This window comes from Patella vulgata, chromosome 5, assembly GCF_932274485.2.
Source record: "Patella vulgata chromosome 5, xgPatVulg1.2, whole genome shotgun sequence".
NCBI classification, from domain to species: Eukaryota; Metazoa; Mollusca; class Gastropoda; family Patellidae; genus Patella; species Patella vulgata.
This window is the reverse complement of record NC_065883.2, coordinates 27,469,201-27,492,978: the sequence shown is the minus strand read 5'-3', so window position 1 is coordinate 27,492,978 and position 23,778 is coordinate 27,469,201. Positions and strand designations below refer to the sequence as shown.

General features: G+C 36.3%; 1 protein-coding gene and 1 long non-coding RNA gene across 3 annotated transcripts in view; both read left to right on the top strand.

Moving 5' to 3' along the window:
* LOC126822502 (cleavage and polyadenylation specificity factor subunit 2) overlaps nucleotides 1-1,662 on the top strand; it is an 82,459-nt gene extending 80,797 nt beyond the window's left edge. The window contains exons 18-20 of the mRNA XM_050551435.1: nucleotides 285-334; nucleotides 986-1,120; nucleotides 1,516-1,662. Of these exons, the coding sequence (XP_050407392.1) occupies nucleotides 285-334; nucleotides 986-1,120; nucleotides 1,516-1,608 (278 nt within the window). The 3' untranslated portion in view covers nucleotides 1,609-1,662. The remainder of the gene's footprint in view (nucleotides 1-284; nucleotides 335-985; nucleotides 1,121-1,515) is intronic.
* Nucleotides 1,663-14,026: 12,364 nt separating this feature from the next.
* LOC126822507 (uncharacterized) lies at nucleotides 14,027-22,879 on the top strand. 2 transcript variants are annotated; one of them, XR_008788326.1, is made up of 9 exons: nucleotides 14,027-14,219; nucleotides 15,553-15,708; nucleotides 16,253-16,391; nucleotides 18,061-18,220; nucleotides 19,212-19,349; nucleotides 19,628-19,775; nucleotides 20,590-20,639; nucleotides 21,304-21,438; nucleotides 21,834-22,879. It is a non-coding gene; the product is annotated as an uncharacterized LOC126822507 (long non-coding RNA). The 2 variants fall into 2 exon arrangements; XR_008788325.1 differs by lacking the exon at nucleotides 18,061-18,220 and having other exon boundaries at nucleotides 14,032-14,219.
* Nucleotides 22,880-23,778: the final 899 nt, after the last annotated feature.

The following is a 23,778-nucleotide window of genomic DNA, read 5'->3' as shown; positions in this document are numbered from 1 at the left end:
TATATCTTGAGTTAAAAAAACATTGTAAAAAATGAATACATGAATTGTAGATTTATTCTTCTCATCTACCCTTCTATCTATATCATTCTTCTGAACCTCTATAATAACATGTGTATTAGTCCCAAAATAATCCACTTGTGTTGAGTGGACATTTAACTCCAGATTTTACTACTGTATAGAATTTGCATAGTTTTAACTACAAAATATGTGAGTCAACAAGGAATGTTTACGTTACGGATATTGATGGATTTATAGTGATTTCTTATTATTTTCTTAATTTACAGAAAAAGATTCGGAAATAATACCAACATTAGATTGTCTTCCATTAAATAAGGTAATATCATAGTTTATATAGTTCTATATGGGCATTTATTGTTGTAATCCCTTCCAAATCTGACAGACTTTGAATTTATACTATATTTGAACCATATACCTTTTATTTTAATTTTAAGCTAATCTATAATGAAAATAAATGTCAAGATGTACAATTTGAGTAAGGGTGAAACTCGATCAACTATACAACAACAAAGGTTTGGTTGTATAACTGCTATTGTTTAGAATTAGTACTCCCATAATTCAGCTACATTAATTGGCATATATAGCTGCTAGTGAATGGAATTGGTACTTCCAAGAGTTCAGCTATTTCCACTGAAATACTCTACTGTGGTTGTAAAACTGCCAATGACTGGAATTGGTAGTAATTTGGTACTTACACTGGTTCAAAATTGTTACATGAATTACACACAAATGATAGAAATAAACTAGAATGATGTAAGGCTAAGTTTACTTTCGAGTTCAATACATGACACTTGTCAAAGAGAGATAAATAAAGTGTCTGTTCAGAAATAACAAAACACCAGAATATAGTTACTATATATATATGTCATCAAATAATATATCCATATGTAGTGTTACCAAGTTTTTATGTACGGGTACTGCTCAAATATATATTAAATGAAGAAATGATACACTTTCTGTTTTCTAGGTACCAACACATACATCTGTATTTATTAATGAACCAAAATTATCTGACTTTAAACTGGTCTTATTACAAGAGAAAATACCATGTGTGTTCGTTGCTGGTGTTTTAATATGTGATAACAAGGTGGCAGTCAGAAGGGTTAGTATGATTTGAAATCAGTTTTATCAATAATGTTGCAATATAAGCTAATATAATTTTTAATTATTTGGACTTGTCGAGACTCGACTGGGACTCCGCAGTCACGACAAATGCTACTTGAAAGCGCTAAGGACTCAAGTCGATGTGATTAGACATAAATCGTAACTTGTATTATTTGCCATGAATTTGATGAAGACTTGCGACACGACTTGACTCAGCACTAAAGTCAGTGACTTGGAATTGAAGTGCAACAACTTGTAACATTGAATCATCTGAGTTTACGGAAATTCAAGCAGAGAATTTAATGCAAAATTTATTTGTAATATTTGGTTAATTACAGTTTTAATGTCTTATTTATAGACCATTTTATTATTCTATTTTTTTTTCTCTTGTAGAATAAAGCTGGAAAAATTCAGTTAGAGGGGACATTATGTAATGAATATTATCGTGTCAGAGAATTACTATATCAGCAATATGCTATTGTTTAAATCTGTATATAAATCATTGTTAATAAAACTCATTTGTCATATCATTATAATGTATACCGGTAGTTGATTTATATAATTAAAGAGGCGTTATTCAAGAGCTAATTAGACATTTATTAACATGACAAGACCATAATCAACTCTTGATGCCATCAGATGGCTCTGATTTTAAGTAGATTAGAACAGTTTGGTCATTTAATGATTTAATTTAAACATGGAGAAGAGAGGCTAAGACTCAAATAAACAGCACCGTGGTTACAATAATAAACAATCAATGCAGACATCTTGTCAAAACTACAAACAGTCATTATTTTGCTCAGAATAAAGTAATTTGAATGAAATTTTCAATGTATTCATTTTGCATTATCTATTTTTGAACTATTATACATGTAGCAAGAACGGCCAGATCTTTAAATCTTACATTATGTATCTTTTAAGATGATTTAGTATTGATATTATGCTGCTGATTATTGGCTTGGCATGGATAATCCACTAGTCATTCGGATGGGGAAAAAAATGAGGTCCTGTGAATATCATTGACAGTACATTAAAGATCCACTGACAGTTGGAAATCTGGGTAAAACTTGTATACAGGCCAGACAAATTAGTAGTTGGACTGACCATAAATTGCAATAGAAATTTACACCTGCATTCATTCAGATCGGATGTGACGGAAAACTGAGGTCCTGTGTATACATTGGTGTACACGTAAAAGAACCCTTGACAGATGGAATTCGATATAAGAGTAAGCCGTAGCGCCGCTGCCCGGGCAAAATTTCCCTCATAGCACACTGTATGCCATATGCCCATCATCATTAGCTCAGTCAGTGCAGAAAGTAAACTCTGGGCTTTAGCCCCATGTAATTAAAAAAAAATCATTCTACTAAGAAAATTCAGGGTCCACGAAACCAAATTATGGTATTCTAATGACATTATAAAGACTGCATAATGGAAAATGTGTGAGTTAGTTGTATTTTACATCCACTTCCACTGAGGTGATATCGCAGACAAGAATGGAAAATGTTCTCATTAGCATTATATAGCATCAAATTATTGTGCAAACATCTCCCACCATTTTGCCTGGAACAGACTCTCTCAACAAATTAGATATAAATTATGGAAAGAGAGAGAGAGAAATGGGGTTTAACGTCCACTCGACACAAACTGGTTCATTTCGGGACTAAAATATGGTTCAATTTTATTTCCCTAATTCGTTTGCGCGTAGGGGTCTTTAGCAATGGTAGGAAAATGGATGACCAGGAGAAAACCCAGGAGTTTGGACAGGCAACCCATTGTCACATACAACCGGGGAATCAAAACCAGGCCAGTTGACTGAAATGTTTACAAAATGAATGGAAGTGTGAATTATGCTGCCATGTACCCCAGGAGAAAGTGAAATATTGGATATGATATGTACAACATGTATATTTGTAAAATATCTTTCCTTGTTGGTAACTTTTTACTAAACTTTGGGCCTATTGACGAAACACCGTCCTGACGGTTCTTGGAGGTGATTAGTAAGACCACCAAGGAGGTAAAATCTTCTAAACACTACATACATGTGTATACCTTATTACTAGAGATAGACATACATGTATTTTTTTTTCAGCGATATGCATATTGACGAAAGCAACCTCGCTTAATAACTATTCATACCACTTTAACAAACGATTCGATCATTGTTGGTGTTAATATATGCTTTTTCTCGAAATACATTTTACATGTAGCTTGGCCCAGTTTGTCACAAATTCAGGTATAGCTATAAAAAAACAGCTTATTTTGTGTCGGGATCGTTTCATATTTCACTGGTATTAACTACATGTTAAAAAAAGCTATATGCAGGCATCGTTCGTGATAAAAGTATATTCAATTACCCCAACCCAATGGATATTTATAACTTCAATAGTATTCATCAGCAGTGGGTATTTATAACTTCAATACATGTAGTTGTATTCAGCAGAGGTGAAATCGTGTTTAATTTAATAACAGGATTCACCACCCTGGTTTCCCCTTACCTTTAAACGAAATTTCGTGTATACCATGGAACACGTTAAAGCTTCCTTGAAACTTTGAAATCTAAAAAAGAGTAGTCTGGAGGTGTCTGTATCAGGGTAAAATTTCCCTCATAGCTGTACATGTATATTGTATACCTGTCTTTATTATCCTGGAAGGTGTTGAAATTAAGACGCTAAAAGCTCGTGTCATTTCAACAATGGCATTTGATTATCCCTTACCGTAATCGTAGACGTTTTGGTAAGCGGAATTTAGTTGCGTCAATGTAGTTTTAGAGTTTTGGCAGATTTTAGCTACGCGTATAACGTATGGGTAGTTGAGCTGACCTTAGTTCTATTACAGCATGGTGGCAATTATCTACCAAGATCAGTACTAGTCATGTGCCGAACCTACAAATTACTAGAGGAGTGAAATCGCTAAACAGTCGCTGAGCTATTAAAAAAAAAATCTTCGACTTCGACTCGACAGCAATTTTTGGTTCATTTCAGAAAGTTTATACCCCTTTACCATAGAATCACATCATTAATAGATTTGCAAGGCCCCACCTCCCTAAATTTAGCAGGTAGATCAACCAGCATGCAGACAAACAGGAAAAATATGAAAATTCCGAAAAACTCATCAAAAATAATGATTAAACTCCCGTTTTTATCATGGTTAAAATTACATCAAATATGCACCTTCGGGTTCTAGGATACACATAGATTCAGCGTATAAAAAACCATGTTATACGGACCTTTTACGTATGAGAGCTGTCGTATCACGTATGAGAAATGCACACAAATCGACACGGATACGCGATTGGGACCAGAAATTTACCCTTGCCAAAAGTCTCTAATAATTCCATTCCATCCCATTTCAAATAGTGGGGGGGTTGGGGATGGTCGAATAGCCTATGGTTCGCCATTGAGTAGACTTGCCCACGTCGTGGGTTTTCTCTGGTTTCTCTGGTTTCTTCCCACTGCTATAGACACCTGCAAGTGAATTATTCAAATAAAAACTGTAGCATCCCCCTCTCTCCCCATCTCTCTCTCCCCAAAATGTTAGATGACTACTGATTTATCGAATATAGTACTGCGTGTCTCTTTAAATCTATAATATATTCAGATTTCATAATGTTATACGAACATTGAATTAATTGTATAGTGCACCGATAAGAAATATCAATAGCAGAATCAATAAATTCAATGACCTTTTCAAAAGGTATGAAAATGTGGGTCAGGTGTAATATTTATAAAATGATTCACTTCTTTTCAGGTGGCCAGTTTTAAAAGCAAAACGCCTTCATTCATACTTAGAAAGGGACGTAAATTCCGTAATATAAACTTTCATTGATTTGGTGGGGTGAGGAGGTGACATGTTAACCCCTTCCCTCAAGTATATATGAAAGAAGAGGGAGATATAAATGGGGTTTAAAGTCCACTCGACACAGATAAAATTGAACCATGTGCTAGTACCGAAATGACCTAAGAAAATAAATACAATTCATTATATGATATCAGATCGTCAATAACCTAATTATCGAAAATCGAGGCACATTTCGATTGAAATGCTTAACTCCAAGAAAACTACTAAAAGACATCACCGATTCGTGAATTAAAGAGTTAAAACGTCTGTATCTCAACAATGGCTGCGCCGATTTTGTCTTACATTTACACACAATCTAATAAGAACATCATCGATGTAGCTGATAGTCACCCACAACAAAATACAAGATATTAGTCAAATCACGTCATATCGAGATTAAGATCTTTACCATTCGGTCGAGGCTTCAAAATCACCAAGAAAATAGATGTAAGCAGGGGTGGATCGTGAGGAGGGGGGGGGGCTGGTCTCACGGTCGTGTATCTTTTATAATCAGTTGGATCTACTATGACGGATGGTCGTCTGACAAGCTAATTAGTCCTAATGAACGAGCTAGATATCGATGACATTATAGAACGGCTCACCAAAAAACTCCCGCGCCGCTTATTCTCCCCATTTGGAGTAATAGTGCAATACTCTATTTTATCTGTGCCCCGGCGTATTGGAAAAAATAAAATAAACGAATAGTTTATGTGATGAATTTTCATGACATTTTGGTTTCCGACACAGTCGCGGTTGTTTTTTTTTCTATTTCGCTCCCTTAAAGTTTCCTGTCAAAATCGTGGAGAACTGATTTTATTGCTTATCAGTAAAACTAAAACGTAGCGTAGTAGGTACATGTGTATAATATGTCTTTATGTAACATCTCAGTCCCTCCCCACCCCACACTCCAAAGATATATTGTCTCAGAAACCTGCAAAGCCCCTCCTGCAAAAATTACTGGATCCGCCCTTGGTAAATATTCGAGTAGTTATCGCAAGAAGTGGCCGACAAGAAAAGATATGTTTATATACATATTCCAGACTATCATAAAAATGAAATGAATTCATAAAATAAATTATAAATACAATTAAACTGATTTAATGGAATGAAAATGAAATGGGGTTTAACGTCCTACACTTCTGCTCCGAACTGGGCTAATGAAGACATGCATACGTCATGCAGTGTGCTATGAGGGAAATTTTACCCTGACAGCGGCACTGCGGTCTACTCTTATATCGAATTCCAATGTGTACACGGGACCTCAGTGACCTCGATTTTTCGTCCCATCCGAACGACTAGACAGCTGTCTTTGTCAGGTCCTCCGTCCCGCATCACTGACAAGGGGGAACCACGCCAGAAAATCAGGATGAACTTTCTCGGCCAATGCATGGATCGAACACCCGACCTCCAGGCCAGAGGCTTATACATAAGTCTTTGCTTCAGGCTAGTGAGTCAGCGTCTTACCCACTTAGCCACCGTGATCCCCGAACTGATTTCATAAGAAATTGAAAAGATTAGCTACATGTACAATTGAAATGAAATGAAATGAAATGGGGTTTAACGTCCTACTCTTCTGCACCTAACCTGGGCTAATTGAAGACGGGCATACGCCATACAGTGTGCTATGAGGGAAATTTTGCCCGGGCAGCGGCGCTACGGCCTACTCTTATATCGAATTCCAACTGCCAAGGGATCTTTTACGTGCACGCCAATGTGTACACGGGACCTCGGTTTTTCGTCCCATCCGAACGACTAGGCAGCTGTCCTTGTCAGGCCCTCCGTTCTGCATCACTGACAAGGGGAAACCACGCCGGAAAATCGAGATGAACTTTCTCGGCCAATGCAGGGATCGAACACCCGACCTCCAGGCTAGCGAGCCAGCGCCTTACCCACTTAGCCACGTGATCCCCATGTACAATTGAAATTTTGACGTAAATTTGACTGATTCAAGACGACTGCATGCATGCAGTTTATAATACAAACTGGTTTATTTTGGATATCTCCTTTAAAATTGATTCCAACGTGATAAGTACCATATAGACTATATAATATACTAAACAGCAATACAAACGGCAGTACGATTTCAATATCAGAGAGGCACTTTAATCAAATCATTTTAGAAAACGACTGGTTCAGGCCGATTCCACCCCAAACCATTATGCTTGCACCTCCCAACGAGTCTCGTTCCATGACCCTTCGGTCAGAATAACGCTGGCCACGTCGACGCCATATTCTGGTCCTGCCATCTTCAGTTGATACGCAATACCGACTCTCATCTGTGAACAGAACAGCTCTCCATTGTGTCCCCAGTTCTGATGTTGTTGGGCAAACTGTAGACGTTCACGTCGATGGCGAGGGCTGATGATCGGTCCACGGTAAGGTCTACGGCAACGGATGTTCTCTCTGGTGAGACGTCGGCGCATTGTATCGGTACTGATGGGTCTTTCGTGTGTTCCCACTGTCTGGCGTGCTGTCTCAGATGCCTATGTGAAGGGATTCTGCACGTGCTGTCGGACAACATGGCGGTCTTGTCGCCTTGAGGTAACCCTTGGTCTACCAGTTCGGGGCGATCATCCGTGGTGTTGGTGGCCCGAAAGCGTTGCTGAAGCCTGCAGATGGTCCGACCATTGACCTGAAAGTGATTGGAAACGGCTTGGGCAGTGTAGTCAGATTCGTGACATGCTGCTGACGTTGTAGTGTGAATGATTCAACCAGGTATGGGGGTGCATTTTATAGGGCTGGTCCCAGTGAACAGCACGTGCAGCATGAGTTACATGTACATGAAAATCATGGAGAACACATATCCCAGAAGTCAGGTTGCGTTTTTGGGAACATATCCTGGGTTCAATTCTGTGTTTGGCAAGGAGCCTTGTTGCTCAGGTAAAGTTGGAGATGTGGTCACAATCATACAATACAAATTATTTGGCAAGTTTTATGCAATGTGTCTATTCAGAGTAACATACCAACCTGGCGTTTCTTTTGCTGCTTAGTATATTACTTCATGTCGGTAGGTTTATTTCGTATCTTTGTGATTCTATTATAAGTTAATAATCGATTTTCAACGATTCTCAATAATTACTGCCAGAGTTATGGCCATGAAACGAAGAAACCGATTTTCGATAATCACGGCCTACAGACCAAAGTTATCGACCGATTGACTTTAAATTTACACGTAGTTTTAAGGTCCTGGGACGTGGCTACCTATCGATTTTCAACTATTTCTGATAATTACTGCCAGAGTTATGGCCCTTGATCACTTCAAAAAATTTTGTGGGTGCTCTCGAGTTCAAATTTATCATCTGATTGACTTTAAATTTGTTCAAAGTGTTTAAGGTCATAACACATTCTAATAGGTTGTTACTCTTAATCAAATTTGAGTGTGCTGTAAATGTTTTCATTACAGATATTATAATAAATATACAACCCTTGTTAACGACACGGATGACTTAGTTGCTGTGGGTGTGTGTTTTGTTGCATAGCAACCTACTTTTTTGCAGGAATTGCATGACATACATGTCATTTTATATTTGATAACTTTGATTGATGTTATTAAAGAAAGTATTTAGGCTGACTATAGGCGTACATTTAATGTGCTATCATTGTAAATTTGTTAAACCTTTTTTGATCTCGCTGTCCGGTTTTGTTCTTGCTTTCGACCTGGCCAATCTGTTGAATTCACACATTTTAGTTTATTTATGACCTCGCGTAATTTTTGATTCGGACATCTACCTTAAAGTAGCTAAGTCCGTAACTCAATATCATCCAAAATCTTCGACATTGAAAACACGATTTTTTTTTCAATTTAAATCAGCATTGGTGATGTGGTCTTACCTGGAAAAGATGGGCTTCTGATATCCAATATTTAAGACAAAATAAACATTTTACCATTGGCACACGAATCGTGTACCATAATGCGTTTCGTTGCCATTTGTAACAAGGTGCTCAAAGAATGAGGCTAGACATATTCCACAAGTCATGTCAAACGGTGATGCTATATACTTATTTGGAGTGCATGCGCAATAAATACTATCGGTGTTGACTGGAATAACCAGACGCTAGACACTGTCTTTCGGTTGAGACTTCTGGCGTATTTCGCCGAACATAACTGATGACAATTCACAGTAAAACGGAAACGATTGAATGTAAAACAGTTTATATAAATTCATATTACATTATTATTTGTGTTGCGACCCATTTGTGCCAATTTCTAGGTCCAAAATATTAGCGATTTAGCTCCTTTAAATATTACATACGGTTGCTGCAGGTTACCTACACACCTCTTCATTGAATTAATAATTGGCGCATGACTGTAAACAAGTTGGGACGGGGCTACTCTTTACAAAATAAGGTATATGATATAATATATAACATATGAAAAATGTTTTCCCTAACAACAATTTGACAATTGAGGGCAACATCTTACCATACCCTTTAACTATATTACGTCGCCCCTTCAATTGAACGCGGTGATTTTGTTTTAGAAAGCTGTTGTGTTTAACTAGAAAAATACCTCCGGGAATATTTAATGCATTATATTATATCAATAATTCCTAGATACGTGTTTAGAGGAACCTAGGGTAACAGCCATCTAGAATATTAAAAATATCGAATCTCCTTTAAGTTCAAATCTAGAGGAAAATGTTAAAATTGAAGCTACTTTTTCCATACATGTGCAGTAGCAAACATTTGCTGAACCTGGCCAAATAAAGTCTTTTTTTTTCATTTACAAATACATACTTTAATTAATTAAGTTTATACAGATGTGTTACACTTAGCTGTTGAGTAAGAATGTTGATGAATTGATTGACAATTTTTAGAAATCATCCATGACTACATTTTCGAATGATTTTAGTTGCGTTTAATTAAAGAAACTTTGGAGATCTTTACCGTTCATTAAAAAATGTCGATTGTACCTGATTATACTCTTAATTATAATTGGGGTGTTCAAATTGGATTCCACGCAAACTTTAAAACAGATCTGTCAATTCACCTCTGAGATATACAAGTTTAAAAATTCCAATTCAACACTGATATATAAGAGTTATAAGATCACTGACATATATAAGTTTTAAGGTAACCTCTGAGATATAAACGTTTTAAGATAACAATTCACCTTTAAGATATAAAAGTTTTAAGATAAAATTCATCACTAAATATATTATGTACCATATATTGGTCCCGAAATGACATAGCATTTTTTTTGGTGGGGGGGGGGTCGAGAGTAGGTAGCCGGACGCGTTGTATCATTGAATCAATTGACGTGGTTTCGACCGATTCCCCACTAGTACGTGACAAGGAGTAAGGTCGCCTCTTCAACCTAGCTGTTTTTTTGCGGGGCCCTCTGCCCCCCCCCCACATACAGCTAAACAGTCCTATGCGCAAGTGGACCATTGAAATAAAATTAAAAACCATGTTAGTCCCCCCCTCTCTCCCCTCTCTCTCTCTCTCTCTCTCTCTCTCTCTCACACACACACACACACACACACACAACCCCATTTATCTCTCTCTGATAACGAGCTATTTATATTATAGTCTTATTGACTGTTCAAACGCACCTTTAAGTTTTCTGGGACATTTTCAATGATGAATATATTCAGTTGAACCTTTAGAGAAAAAAAAATCTTTACAGTGTAAATTAGGGAAACCTGCAGATTTCAAAGCTAGACACAATGAGGCAATCAAATGTACATTTTGACCACCAGAAAAGAGGGATGTAATAGGTTATGGAGAAAAACACACAGCTATGACAATATGGCGCTAAGTTAGACGACACCTTAGTCTTCATTCATGAGGATTAGCTATATGTACATTATCTGACCGAATGAAAAAAAATACGATTTGACAAATCACGAAGACATCTTACTAAACAAGTGCTAATTAGAAGGCATGTCTTGTAAACACTGACAACACCCCCTATAGAACAACATCTACCTCCGTTAGATTGTTTCTAGTTTTATTTTTTAAAAGTTGGTTTAATGTCTCGTAAATCCCATGTAATTTACATGTTTCAGATTTTCGTTCCAGTTAGTAATGGATGTTGTATACAAGGAATTCCAATAACTATATACGTTCTCGCCTCCGAATAAACCGGATACCCAATAGATAAACAACTTACGCGATTTGACTTGAATTCCATGCAAAAGAGCCGAGAAAAATAGCAATTCCTAATATTTTAGTGAATAAATTGGTTAAATCGGAGTAAAAGTGAAATGAAATGGGGTTTAACGTCCTACTGTTCTGCTCCTAAACTGGGCTAATGAAGACGGGCATACGCCGTACAGTGTGCTATGAGGGAAATTTTGCCCGGGCAGCGGCACTATGGCCTACTCTTATATCGAATTCCAACTGCCAAGGGATCTTTTACGTGCACGCCAATGTGTACACGGGACCTCGGTTTTTCGTCCCATCCGAACGACTAGACAGCTGTCCTTGTCAGGCCCTCCGTCCTGCATCACTGACAAGGGGAAATCACGCCGGAAAATCTGGATGAACTTTCTCGGCCAATGCAGGGATCGAACACCCGACCTCCAGGCTAGCGAACCAGCGCCTTACCCACTTAGCCACCGTGATCCCCTCGGAGTAAAAGACTCTTGCAAACTATATCCTAGGCCTGTGGAGTTATCTGTGGTACACGTTCAAAGAAATATAAAGTTTCAGTTTTCGTGTAGGGTTTAACCATAGCTCCCAAACCTCACCACTTAACTGACGGGATAACAATGCAATTCCTTAGATGAGTTACGCATTCCCGGTGATCACTTCCGTCAGGCTGTTTTTTTTTATTATTTGAAGCTTTAAGAAACTTTTTTGGCGTTTGATTTATATACAGTATGTTGTGTTCAGGGATATGAATTTGTACGCTTCACTGGAAATGGGCTTGTCACTAAACTTTATCGAAACAATATCACCTTTTCTGTCATATATTATTAGATACCGCACCCATTAAAATATCACTCCTAGATTGCATAATATAGTATTCATTCAAATAAACCATCACATCTAAGTTTACAACTTAAAGTATCTTTATCGTTCTACATCAGATTACAGGGCGTATAGCTCTATTCTTGGGAACCATAAAATAGAAGAAAACGGGTCTAATAGCACATATTAATGTAATATGAATGTATATAATAAAGTGACTTATTTCAATATTTAAAAAAAAACAAATATTGTAATTTTTAATCAATTATATTTGGTGAAATACGTGAACAGACTAAAGTGAACGACAGTCGCTAATATTTGGGACCTAGAAATTGACACAGATAGGTCGCAACGCATATAGTAATGTAATATGAATGTATATAAACTTATTTGCATTCAATCGTTTCCGTTTTTTCTCTAATTTCAAATCAGTTATGTTCGGCGAATGGCAATCGAATGGCAATCTCCAGCATCTGGTTATTCCAGTCTACACCGATAGTATTTATTGCGCATGCTCTCCAGATACGAATATGAGGTCACTGTTGGACATGACTTGTGGAATATGTCTATAGCTCGTTCTTCGAGTCCCTTGTTACAAATGGCACTGGAACGCAGTCTGGTACACGATTCGCATACCAATGGTAAAATGTTTATTTTGTCTTAAATATTGATTATCAGCAGCCAATCTTTTCCTGGTAAGATCACAAAACCAATGTTGATTTAAATTGACGGTGGATGAGATTGAGTTAAAGACTTAGCTACTTTAAATAATTATTTGGTCGTTTCTGAATAAGCCATTATTAAATACTTACACATTGTTCGGTAGAATACATTTTTCTGCCTTCATTGCAATTGGCGCCCGAAACCATAAAATACACGACTTGTGTACTTACAGGGGCGGATCTAGGAATTTTGAAAAGGGGTGGGGGCGCTGCAAAATGAAGGCATTGACCGCGGCGACGGGGCACGCCGCTGTGGGGGGGGGGGACAAGACAATTATCCGTCATTTCCTTGCATCTGTAGCCATTCCAAGAGATATTTCCCAGACTGGTGTGTTTGAGTCGATGGTTTGAGTCATTCGGGATCCCTACAACGGGTTGGGAACGGACATATTTGAGTCTGAGAAAAGGCACTTTCAGCAGTAAAAAAGGGCACTGTCGAAAATTGGGGGGGGGGGGTCTCCCCTCGCGCCCCCCATTGAATCCGCCTCTGACTTATTTTAAAATGTTCATTGTGTCTTAAGTATTGGATATTAGGATCCCATATTTTCACGGCTAGATAGCAACATCAATATTGATTGAACTGGACCAATATTTTATTCTAATTCGTGTGTTTAATTTCGAATATTATGAAAGATAATGAGTTAGAGGTTTAGGTAAATTAAAATAACTATAGAACTCTTTGAATTTGGTCATTGGCTTTTTGGGGATGGGAATCTGTCTCCATTGGAAAAAGTACGTCTACAGTTAAAATTTAATGTTTTACTGTCGACTTCCTGTTAACCTTTGAAAAACAATGTAATCGTCTGGAGTTTGTCTCATCACTAAACAAAATAACACGGCAAATAAACTTAAATTTAATACTTTATTGTGACCCAAATAAAACAGATTTAGCTCCTTAAGCTTTTTCGATAAATCTTTTATGTAAATAAAGATTCTTCTAATATAAACTGATATAGGAGATCTTTCTGATATATGAGACTTCCAATAATATGTAATTATTGAAATGAAATAAATCATTTTAAAGTATTATAAATGGCGGTTTAAGAACAAATATAAAGCAAGACCGTGTTCCTTTATCCATCTTCATAAGATGTTTTACTCCCTTTGAATAGAACGGAAACTCTTATCATTATAGATATAGAAACTAGCCGCTGCCCGGGCCAAAATATTTTCGTCTTGCCCTGTAGATTCATGGGGACTGTCTTACATTAGATTTTTCTCGTCGCAATACAAACACCACCTCTTTCGTAGACAACTCCTACAAATTCCAACAAGACACCTAGCCCCATCCCACCCCAATACCTTACGTGTATCTACGGCCCTGTTAAAGTGAATCTAGTCATCACCGTGGGCTATATTGCATTGCCTTACATTGTCGTTTAAACAGATAAGTACGGTAATGTACAGGTTTAGCTTGGGGGTCTATATTGTCACAATGAAAGGTATCGAGACTTCTGTACAGGAGATAATATATTATAACACAAACATAAAATAAATCAAGCGTGACATTATGAAAACCGGATAACGTCATGACACTAACAGTCAAGATGGTTTCCACGAGGACGTGTTGTTTTGTAGGATTAATATTCGTAATAACTTTAATACAGTTTTCACAAGGTATTTATTGTTAAAACATTTAAAACTTATTGTATACTTTATCTGTAGATATATATATATATATATATATATATATATATTAAAATATAGCAATATAGGACGTTAAATCTCATTTCATTTCATTTAAAATATAGCTTGTTTTGCTACCTGCAGTAGACTAAATTATCTTAATTTTTCTGCTCGATTGAGCGGGGGCATTAGATTTCTTTATTATCCACAAATATGTGGTAAGTATCTTGACGGTGGCGTAGGGGGCGGCGCCGCGGGAGGTATCATGGAGTATTTAAGCTCACATCTTTAAATCCCAACAAGGAAGACAAACTAAAAGTGTTTTTTTACAATTATAAAATTTTATGGGTTAGAGGGGGGTGGGGGGATTTTCCTTTAGGACTTATAGTTCGGCGCTGGATGATGCATTTATACTTATAGAATGGTATGCATATGAGGGATATATTAGAAAGGTTAATAGATTGCACTTAGTTTTCACTTTAAAGCCAAGTATACATATTATACGACTCTTGTTTATGGAAATGATATTTATGTTGACTTCTCATCCAACACAATTTCATGAGGTCTATATACCTACTTCTTGTTTATTTTAGGCGACATTTTTAACGAATATATATTTTATTATTACCTTAATTATGTCATGCCAGGAGGATTATGAAACTTTTATTGTGAAGGGCTTTTTCTGTTTTATGCGTGTTATTTTTGTTGGGCATTTATGGATGAAATAAAATGAAATGGGGTTGAACGTCCTACTGTTCTGCTCCGACTGGGATAATCAAGACGGCCATACGCCATACAGTGTGCTATGCGTGAATTTCGGCCGGACAGCACGGCCTACTCTTATATCGAATTCCAACTGCCAGGGGATCTCTTACGTGCACGCCAATTTATACACGGGAACTCGGGCTTTCGTCACATCCGAACGACTGTACGTTGTCCCTTGTCAGACCCTCTGTCCCGCACCAGTGACAAGGGAGAACCACGCCGGAAAATCCCGATGAACTTTCTCGGCCAACGCAGGGATCGAATACGGGACTTTCGAGTTAGCGAGCCAACGCCTTACTCACACAGCCCCAGTGACCCCCCAGTTATGGATAGGTCCACTAAAGAAGTTGTAAATAGTATGGGGATTTGAGCAGATATAAAATATAATCGGGATATGTCTGGAGATGCCCGTCGGGGCCAAATGATGAGATGTGAAGGGTAGTGGAAGTTCATTTCTCTGATAATGTATTATCCTTCGAGAAATAATATGGTCGCTTCGACAACCCAGAGGGCAATGTATCTTCATTGTCTTACAACATGTTTTTATTTTTTATTCTAGCCTTTCAATGTTATTCCTGTACCTATATATTCGCTGGTAATGATGGAACTTATGATTACGGCTGTGTAAATGATACACAAAATTTTACCGTGAACATGCAAAAGTTTGAATGTGAATTACCGAAACAGTGTGTTATTCATGCTGTCTTCGCAGAAAGTAAGTTTAATTCAGTTATCGCCATCAGCTTACGGGGTCTTCTTTTCCTGTTGGTATTGGATCCCCTTTTATAATTATCGGTTTAGTGTAGGCTTCTAAACCTGTAGGCACATTACTAATTCCAGTTACCCCAGGTAAAGTATGTTTTAAATTAATTCTGGCATCTCTCTCACACCAATTCTCTGACATCTTGGAAACGCGGGAGGCAACTTAATTAACTTACAAAATCTCTAATAATGGCCCTTAGTCAGTGATGCATGACGTAGGGAATGCCAAAGAAGACAGTGCCTGGTCGTTCTGGTGCGACAAAAAACCCAGGTCCTCTTTATACGTTGGCATGCACGTAAAAGAATCTTTTGCAGGTGGAATTCAATTGCTGTCAGGGAAAAATTCTTCCCATAGCATACTGATTGGCACATATCAATACCATTGCCCGTTTTCAATATCCCGGTAGGTGACGAAAAGTAGTGCGTTAAACACAATTTCATTCAGCCCACTAAAATATTGTTGTCCAATGACCCATATGTACATTTATTTGTTACAGGTTTTGGCACAATGCAGTCGATGGATCGGGGATGTAGAGAACCCGCAGCTCCTGACGGTTGTGTTGATGTCTCAACCAGACCTGCTTGCGACTTCAGTTGTTCCAGTGAATTATGTAATGATATCAATGGTGATTTAAGGTATAAATACAACGTATTCGACAAGAATGCTACCAGTTCAACTTCTTCTTTAGGATTAACTGGTTTAATATTTTCCACAATTGTGACGTTAATATTAAAAGAATAATTTGTCTCGTTGTTTCATATTTGTTCGTTGTGTTACAGTATGTAACTTTCTGAAAGAGTGTTTTTCGACATATTTAGTAAATAGAACAATCCATGATTTGGTGTTATCCATTAAATATGTTATTATTATTTGTATAATATTCTTCTTTAATCTCGTTGACAGTCAAGCCATTATCACAGTGAATGTATTAATCTATAGGAATGTGTTCGTATATTGCCTTCAACCTGTTCCCTGTTTATCGATCACATTTCTTGTTAGAAAAACAAAGACTTTTTTCGACAACTCTCAGAGTTGTCCCCCCCCCCTCTTTCTTGCAAACTCTTGTTAATGCTCGTAACCCCATCTAGCGTTGGTGGGCGTAAGTCAGAAGCCAGGTTGTACAACAAGGCATGCTCATAATCCCAGACAATGATTACATTATATCTGTGTCACTCACTCAATAAAACTCAAAATATATTCTAATAATGTGAAAAAAAACCCTTCATATTCTTCGTCATATTTGGCGTTATTGTTGTACATAATAATAATTAATACCAATTAAATGTTGTATTATAGGTCATGAGACATAATGAAATTAATTAATCAGATTTTAAATTAAAAATATTCTTATTTATGTATGACATAATAATGAAGACGGATCATTTGACGAATATTTTATTTGCTATAATTCATTAGCATGTGTATATATTTAATTTCATTTCGTTTATAAATAGAGAATCTCCTACCAGTCTATTTTGATATCAAAAAATATCAACACAAGTTGATAAAGTAACAAAAAACGAGGCTCTGCCGAGTTTTTTTTTACTTTATCAACGAGTGTTGATATATTTTGATATCAAAAAAAGACGAGTAGGAGATTTTATTTATCACCCAATCCTTTGTTACATGCACAAATAGATAAATATAATTCTTTGCTGTAAATTTCACTTTTACTGAACATTACGGCGTAGTGATACATCATTTTTTGACAGCAATTCAACCATTGCAAAGTTCTTTATATTGACCCCAGCGTTTCCATCAAAGTCAATTGAATCACAATAGTTCATTTTTAATAAAAAAAAAGTTACTTTTAATAACAAATGAACTGTTCTTGGAAAATAAAAAAAAGTAGTTCCTTTTCAACTGACCAATCAAATTCATATAAAGCGATATACCCTAAGGAGATATCGCAGTAGATTATGAAATATATCACACAAGCGATATCTACTGTAGAATGTATTATTGGGTGATAATAGTATTTAACATGTACATTTTTTTGTAACGTGATGTATTTCTATTAAAATATTAACATATTTATCAGAAAATTATGTTGAGAATAATGGGGACGGATTGGGGTGCATTGGTAAGATAACAGAAGGAAACTGTATAGAACTTACTGGCCCAACTCCTCTATTGCAGTGGAGGAATACAATAGTAAGTTGAACCTGATAAAGACGGTGCGGCATGTAGGGCACGTGCCGTGGGCGTAACGATGGTTCAATTATAATTTTCATGCAGTGCCATAATTTGTTAGTTAAACGATTAAGGAATTGAAACAGTTATTGTTTTGGGCTGATTTTATAGGAAAGTTATCTAAATAAGAAGACAACCATGGAAATACGACCAGGCAGCAGCTATGTCTCGACAACAGGTTATCTGAACAAAAAAGAACTTGGATGTTGACCAAATTTGATATGGATCCTATATGCCTTGATGAATCTGAACCCGAACTCCGAAATGAAAGGTAGCGGAACGCTGAATATCAATTAGTTCACCCTCTTATAACCACAATTCTCACACCAATTTGAAAAGAATGCATTAGAAGTTCTGGCATCTACTATCGTCTTCACAAGGTTTGAGGCAATTGGGGGAAATCTCCGCAACGACAATTCGACCAGCACTGAATATCGATAGAGTTCGTCCTCTTTTCACGGCATCAAAACCGTTAAACACTATAGCCTGTATCGCTTAACTGTGGTACGGAGGGTCATCTTATATTATAAGAATTGACACAAGTATCATCACATTAAAACAGCAAATCGTTAAAGTTTGCTTCTGACATTTATTGTTTCCTCCGCCATTCTTATCAAAATCTAAGATTTGTGGTGTTGGTTGTATATATCAGGGGCGGACCCAGGAATTTTTGCAGGAGGTGGTTTGCTACGTTCCTGAAACAATGTATATTTTAAGGTGGGGGATCTGGGGTGGTGTGGGGGTGGTTTGCTTCCCCCGGTCATTTTGACGTACATCTGGGGTAACCAGAGATCACTTTGACAAATCAAGATAGTTGGTATAAATAGCAATTATTTTAAAATGAGTCAAATCAAATTACTGTTATTATTCATTGAATAGTGCATTCATCAAAGACCATACAATGGAGTTATTCCTATATACTCTTATTCTTCTTTAATCTATATAGAGAGAGAATCAGAGTTTTGTTCAGTGATGGGATTTCGCCCATTCCGGACATGTCCGACGCTATTTTCCAAACCTCCTAAATTGTCCAAATTGTTATCATTTAGTATCAATTATTGTGTCACAAAGAATAAATCAGAAACAGTTATTATTTGTCATCTTGTTTTAAAGGATGAAAATATCAGATTAGCTCTTTGCAATGTAATCATTATAGCGTTACAATAAGAGAGATGACATGACAAAGATTGCTCAGCTGTTTAGACATTTTGCCAGGAAGTACTTAGTGAAGTATAAGAGGTTTCTACTATTTTTATCTTCAGGTTTTAGTTCGAGGTACACCAGCTGCTACTGAGACATTAGCCGAGTTTTGTACAAGTTCTTCCCTCATTCAGGGAAAAATATTTCAACCTAAAGTTGGTGATAGTATTGATGCAACAACAGAAAGTCGAATATTCCAGGTTTGTTTAGTTTGTTTCAATCTAACTTTTAACTTGATGGCTTCCAACAATCAAAATGAACCGGTTGGTACAAGGGAGATAATTCTGTTAGAGTAAATAATAAAAAAAATAGGATTGAGACACATAAATTGTTATTTTAAACATGTTTCAATAAATTTGTGGAATTTTCGGCATATTTAAATTTTTAATTATCCAAATTGATATTGATAAAACTTATTCAGAATATCAAAGAGAATAAAAAGCAAGAGATGTTTGATGGAAAATGTTTATCTTTTCAGGCCAAATTACGAGATCATCTAGTGACATCATTAAATTTTTCTACAGCCCGTGATGTAGAATTAGCATGGATTGATGCCCAGTTGAATTATATAGAAAATGACGAACCAGTCGATTCAAATACTTTATCGGAGGAGAGGAATAAAAAAGGTACTGATAAGGAAAGTGTGTCCAGTAATCCAGATGGGATAAAAAAAAAAGTCACTTGTTTATATCATTAAGCATGAATGTAAATAGACAATTTGAATTTAAAGAATAGTAGCCAGAAACACTGCTGCCCAGGCAAAAGTCTCCTCCTCGAATTGAAAATGTACTCATAAACATATAAATTTTTGTGTGTTAGTAGTATTATTATGACAAAATGTTATGTCTCATTCTGTTACATTTGTTTATATCTTGAGTTAAGAAAACATTTTAAAAGATGAATACATGAATTGTAGACTAATTCTTCTCATCTACCCTTCTCTCCATATCATTCTTCTGAACCTCTAGGGGGGTTGGATGGCTGAATGATTAGCATGTGCGTGCTGTATCATAAAGTCTGTCATTGAGTCAACTGGCGGGGTTTCGAATCCCCAGTTGTACGTGACAAGGAGTAGGGTCGCCTGTCCAACTTCGTGGGTTTTCTCTGGGTCCTCCGGTTTCCTCCCACTGCTAAAGACCCCTACGCGCATGCAAATTATGGAAATAAAATTGAACCGTATGTTAGTCCGAAATGACCTAGTTTGTGTCGAGTGGACGTTAAACTCCATTTCTCTGTCTCTCTCTCTCTGAACCTCTATAATAACATGTGTATTAGTCCCAAAATAATCCACTTGTGTTGAGTGGACATTTAACTCCAGATTTTACTACTGTATAGAATTTGCATAGTTTTAACTACAAAATATGTGAGTCAACAAGGAATGTTTACGTTACGGATATTGATGAATTTATAGTGATTTCTTATTATTTTCTTAATTTACAGAAAAAGATTCGGAAATAATACCAACATTAGATTGTCTTCCATCTAATAAGGTAATGTCATAGTTTATATAGTTTTATATGGGCATTTATTGTTGTAATCCCTTCCAAATCTGACAGACTTTGAATTTATACTATATTTGAACCATATACCTTTTATTCTAATTTTAAGCTAATCTATAATGAAAATAAATGTCAAGATGTACAATTTGAGTAAGGGTGAAACTCAATCAACTATACAACAAAGGTTTGGTTATATAACTGCTATTGTTTAGAATTTGTACTCCAATAGTTCAGCTACATTAATTGACATATATAGCTGCTAGTGAATGGAATTGGTACTTCAAGAGTTCAGCTACTTCCACTGAAATATTCTAGCCTACTGTGGTTGTACAACTGCCAATGACTGGAATTGGTAGTAATTTGGTACTTACACTGGTTCAAAATTGTTACATGAATTACACACAAGTGATAGAAATAAACTAGAATGATGTAAGGCTAAGTTTACCTTCAAGTTCAATACATGACACTTGTCAAATAGAGATAAATAAAGTAACTCCTTTAAACTGTCTGTTCAGAAATAACAAAACACCAGAATGTAGTTACTATATATATGTCATCAAATAATATATCGATATGTAGTGTTATCAAGTTTTTATGTTTGGCTACTGCTCAAATATATATTAAATGAAGAAATGATACACTTTCTGTTTTCTAGGTACCAACACATACATCCGTATTTATTAATGAACCAAAATTATCTGACTTTAAACTGGTCTTATTACAAGAGAAAATACCATGTGTGTTCGTTGCTGGTGTTTTAATATGTGATAACAAGGTGGCAGTCGGAAGGGTTAGTATGATTTGAAATCAGTTTTATCAATAATGTTGCAATATAAGCTAATATAATTTTTAATTATTTGGATTTGTCGAGACTCGACTGGGATTCGCAGTCACGACAAATGGCTACTTGAAAGCGCTAAGGACTCAAGTCGATGTGATTAGACATAAATCGTAACTTGTATTATTCGCCATGAATTTGATGAAGACTTGCGACACGACTTGACTCAGCACTAAAGTCAGTGACTTGGAATTGAAGTGCAACAACTTGTAACATTGAATCATCTGAGTTTACGGAAATTCAAGCAGAGAATTTAATGCAAAATTTATTTGTGATATTTGGTTAATTACAGTTTTAATGTCTTATTTATAGACCATTTTATTATTCTATTTTTTTTTCTCTTGTAGAATAAAGCTGGAAAAATTCAGTTAGAGGGGACATTATGTAATGAATATTATCGTGTCAGAGAATTACTATATCAGCAATATGCTATTGTTTAAATCTGTATATAAATCATTGTTAATAAAACTCATTTGTCATATCATTATAATGTATACCGGTAGTTGATTTATATAATTAAAGAGGCGTTATTCAAGAGCTAATTAGACATTTATTAACATGACAAGACCATAATCAACTCTTGATGCCATCAGATGGCTCTGATTTTAAGTAGATTAGAACAGTTTGGTCATTTAATGATTTAATTTAAACATGGAGAAGAGAGGCTAAGACTCAAATAAACAGCACCGTGGTTACAATAATAAACAATCAATGCAGACATCTTGTCAAAACTACAAACAGTCATTATTTTGCTCAGAATAAAGTAATTTGAATGAAATTTTCAATGTATTCATTTTGCATTATCTATTTTTGAACTATTATACATGTAGCAAGAACGGCCAGATCTTTAAATCTTACATTATGTATCTTTTAAGATGATTTAGTATTCATATTATGCTGCTGATTATTGGCTTGGCATGGATAATCCACTAGTCATTCGGATGGTGAAAAAAATGAGGTCCTGTGAATATCATTGACAGTACATTAAAGATCCACTGACAGTTGGAAATCTGGGTAAAACTTGTATACAGGCCAGACAAATTAGTAGTTGGACTGACCATAAATTGCAAAAGAAATTTACATCTGAATTCATTCAGATCGGATGTGACGGAAAACTGAGGTCCTGTGTATACATTGGTGTACACGTAAAAGAACCCTTGACAGATGGAATTCGATATAAGAGTAAGCCGTAGCGCCGCTGCCCGGGCAAAATTTCCCTCATAGCACACTGTATGCCATATGCCCATCATCATTAGCTCAGTCAGTGCAGAAAGTAAACTCTGGGCTTTAGCCCCATGTAATTAAAAAAAAATCATTCTACTAAGAAAATACAGGGTCCACGAAACCAAATTATGGTATTCTAATGACATTATAAAGATTGCATAATGGAAAATGTGTGAGTTAGTTGTATTTTACATCCACTTCCACTGAGGTGATATCGCAGACAAGAATGGAAAATGTCTCATTAGCATAATATAGCATCAAATTATTGTGCAAACATCTCCCACCATTTTGGCTGGAACAGACTCTCTCAACAAATTAGATATAAATTATGGAAAGAGAGAGAGAAATGGGGTTTAACATCCACTCGACACAAACTGGTTCATTTTGGGACTAAAATATGGTTCAATTTTATTTCCCTAAATCGTTTGCGCGTAGGGGTCTTTAGCAATGGTAGGAAAATGGATGACCAGGAGAAAACCCAGGAGTTTGGACAGGCAACCCATTGTCACATACAACCGGGGAATCAAAACCAGGCCAGTTGACTGAAATGTTTACAAAATGAATGGAAGTGTGAATTATGCTGCCATGTACCCCAGGAGAAAGTGAAATATTGGATATGATATGTACAACTTGTATATTTGTAAAATATCTTTCCTTGTTGGTAACTTTTTACTAAACTTTGGGCCTATTGACGAAACACCGTCCTGACGGTTCTTGGAGGTGATTAGTAAGACCACCAAGGAGGTAAAATCTTCTAAACACTACATACATGTGTATACCTTATTACTAGAGATAGACATACATGTATTTTTTTTCAGCGATATGCATATTGACGAAAGCAACCTCGCTTAATAACTATTCATACCACTTTAACAAACGATTCGATCATTGTTGGTGTTAATATATGCTTTTTCTCGAAATACATTTTACATGTAGCTTGACCCAGTTTGTCACAAATTCAGGTATAGCTATAAAAAAACAGCTTATTTTTTGTCGGGATCGTTTCATATTTCACTGGTATTAACTACATGTTAAAAAAAGCTATATGCAGGCATCGTTCGTGATGAA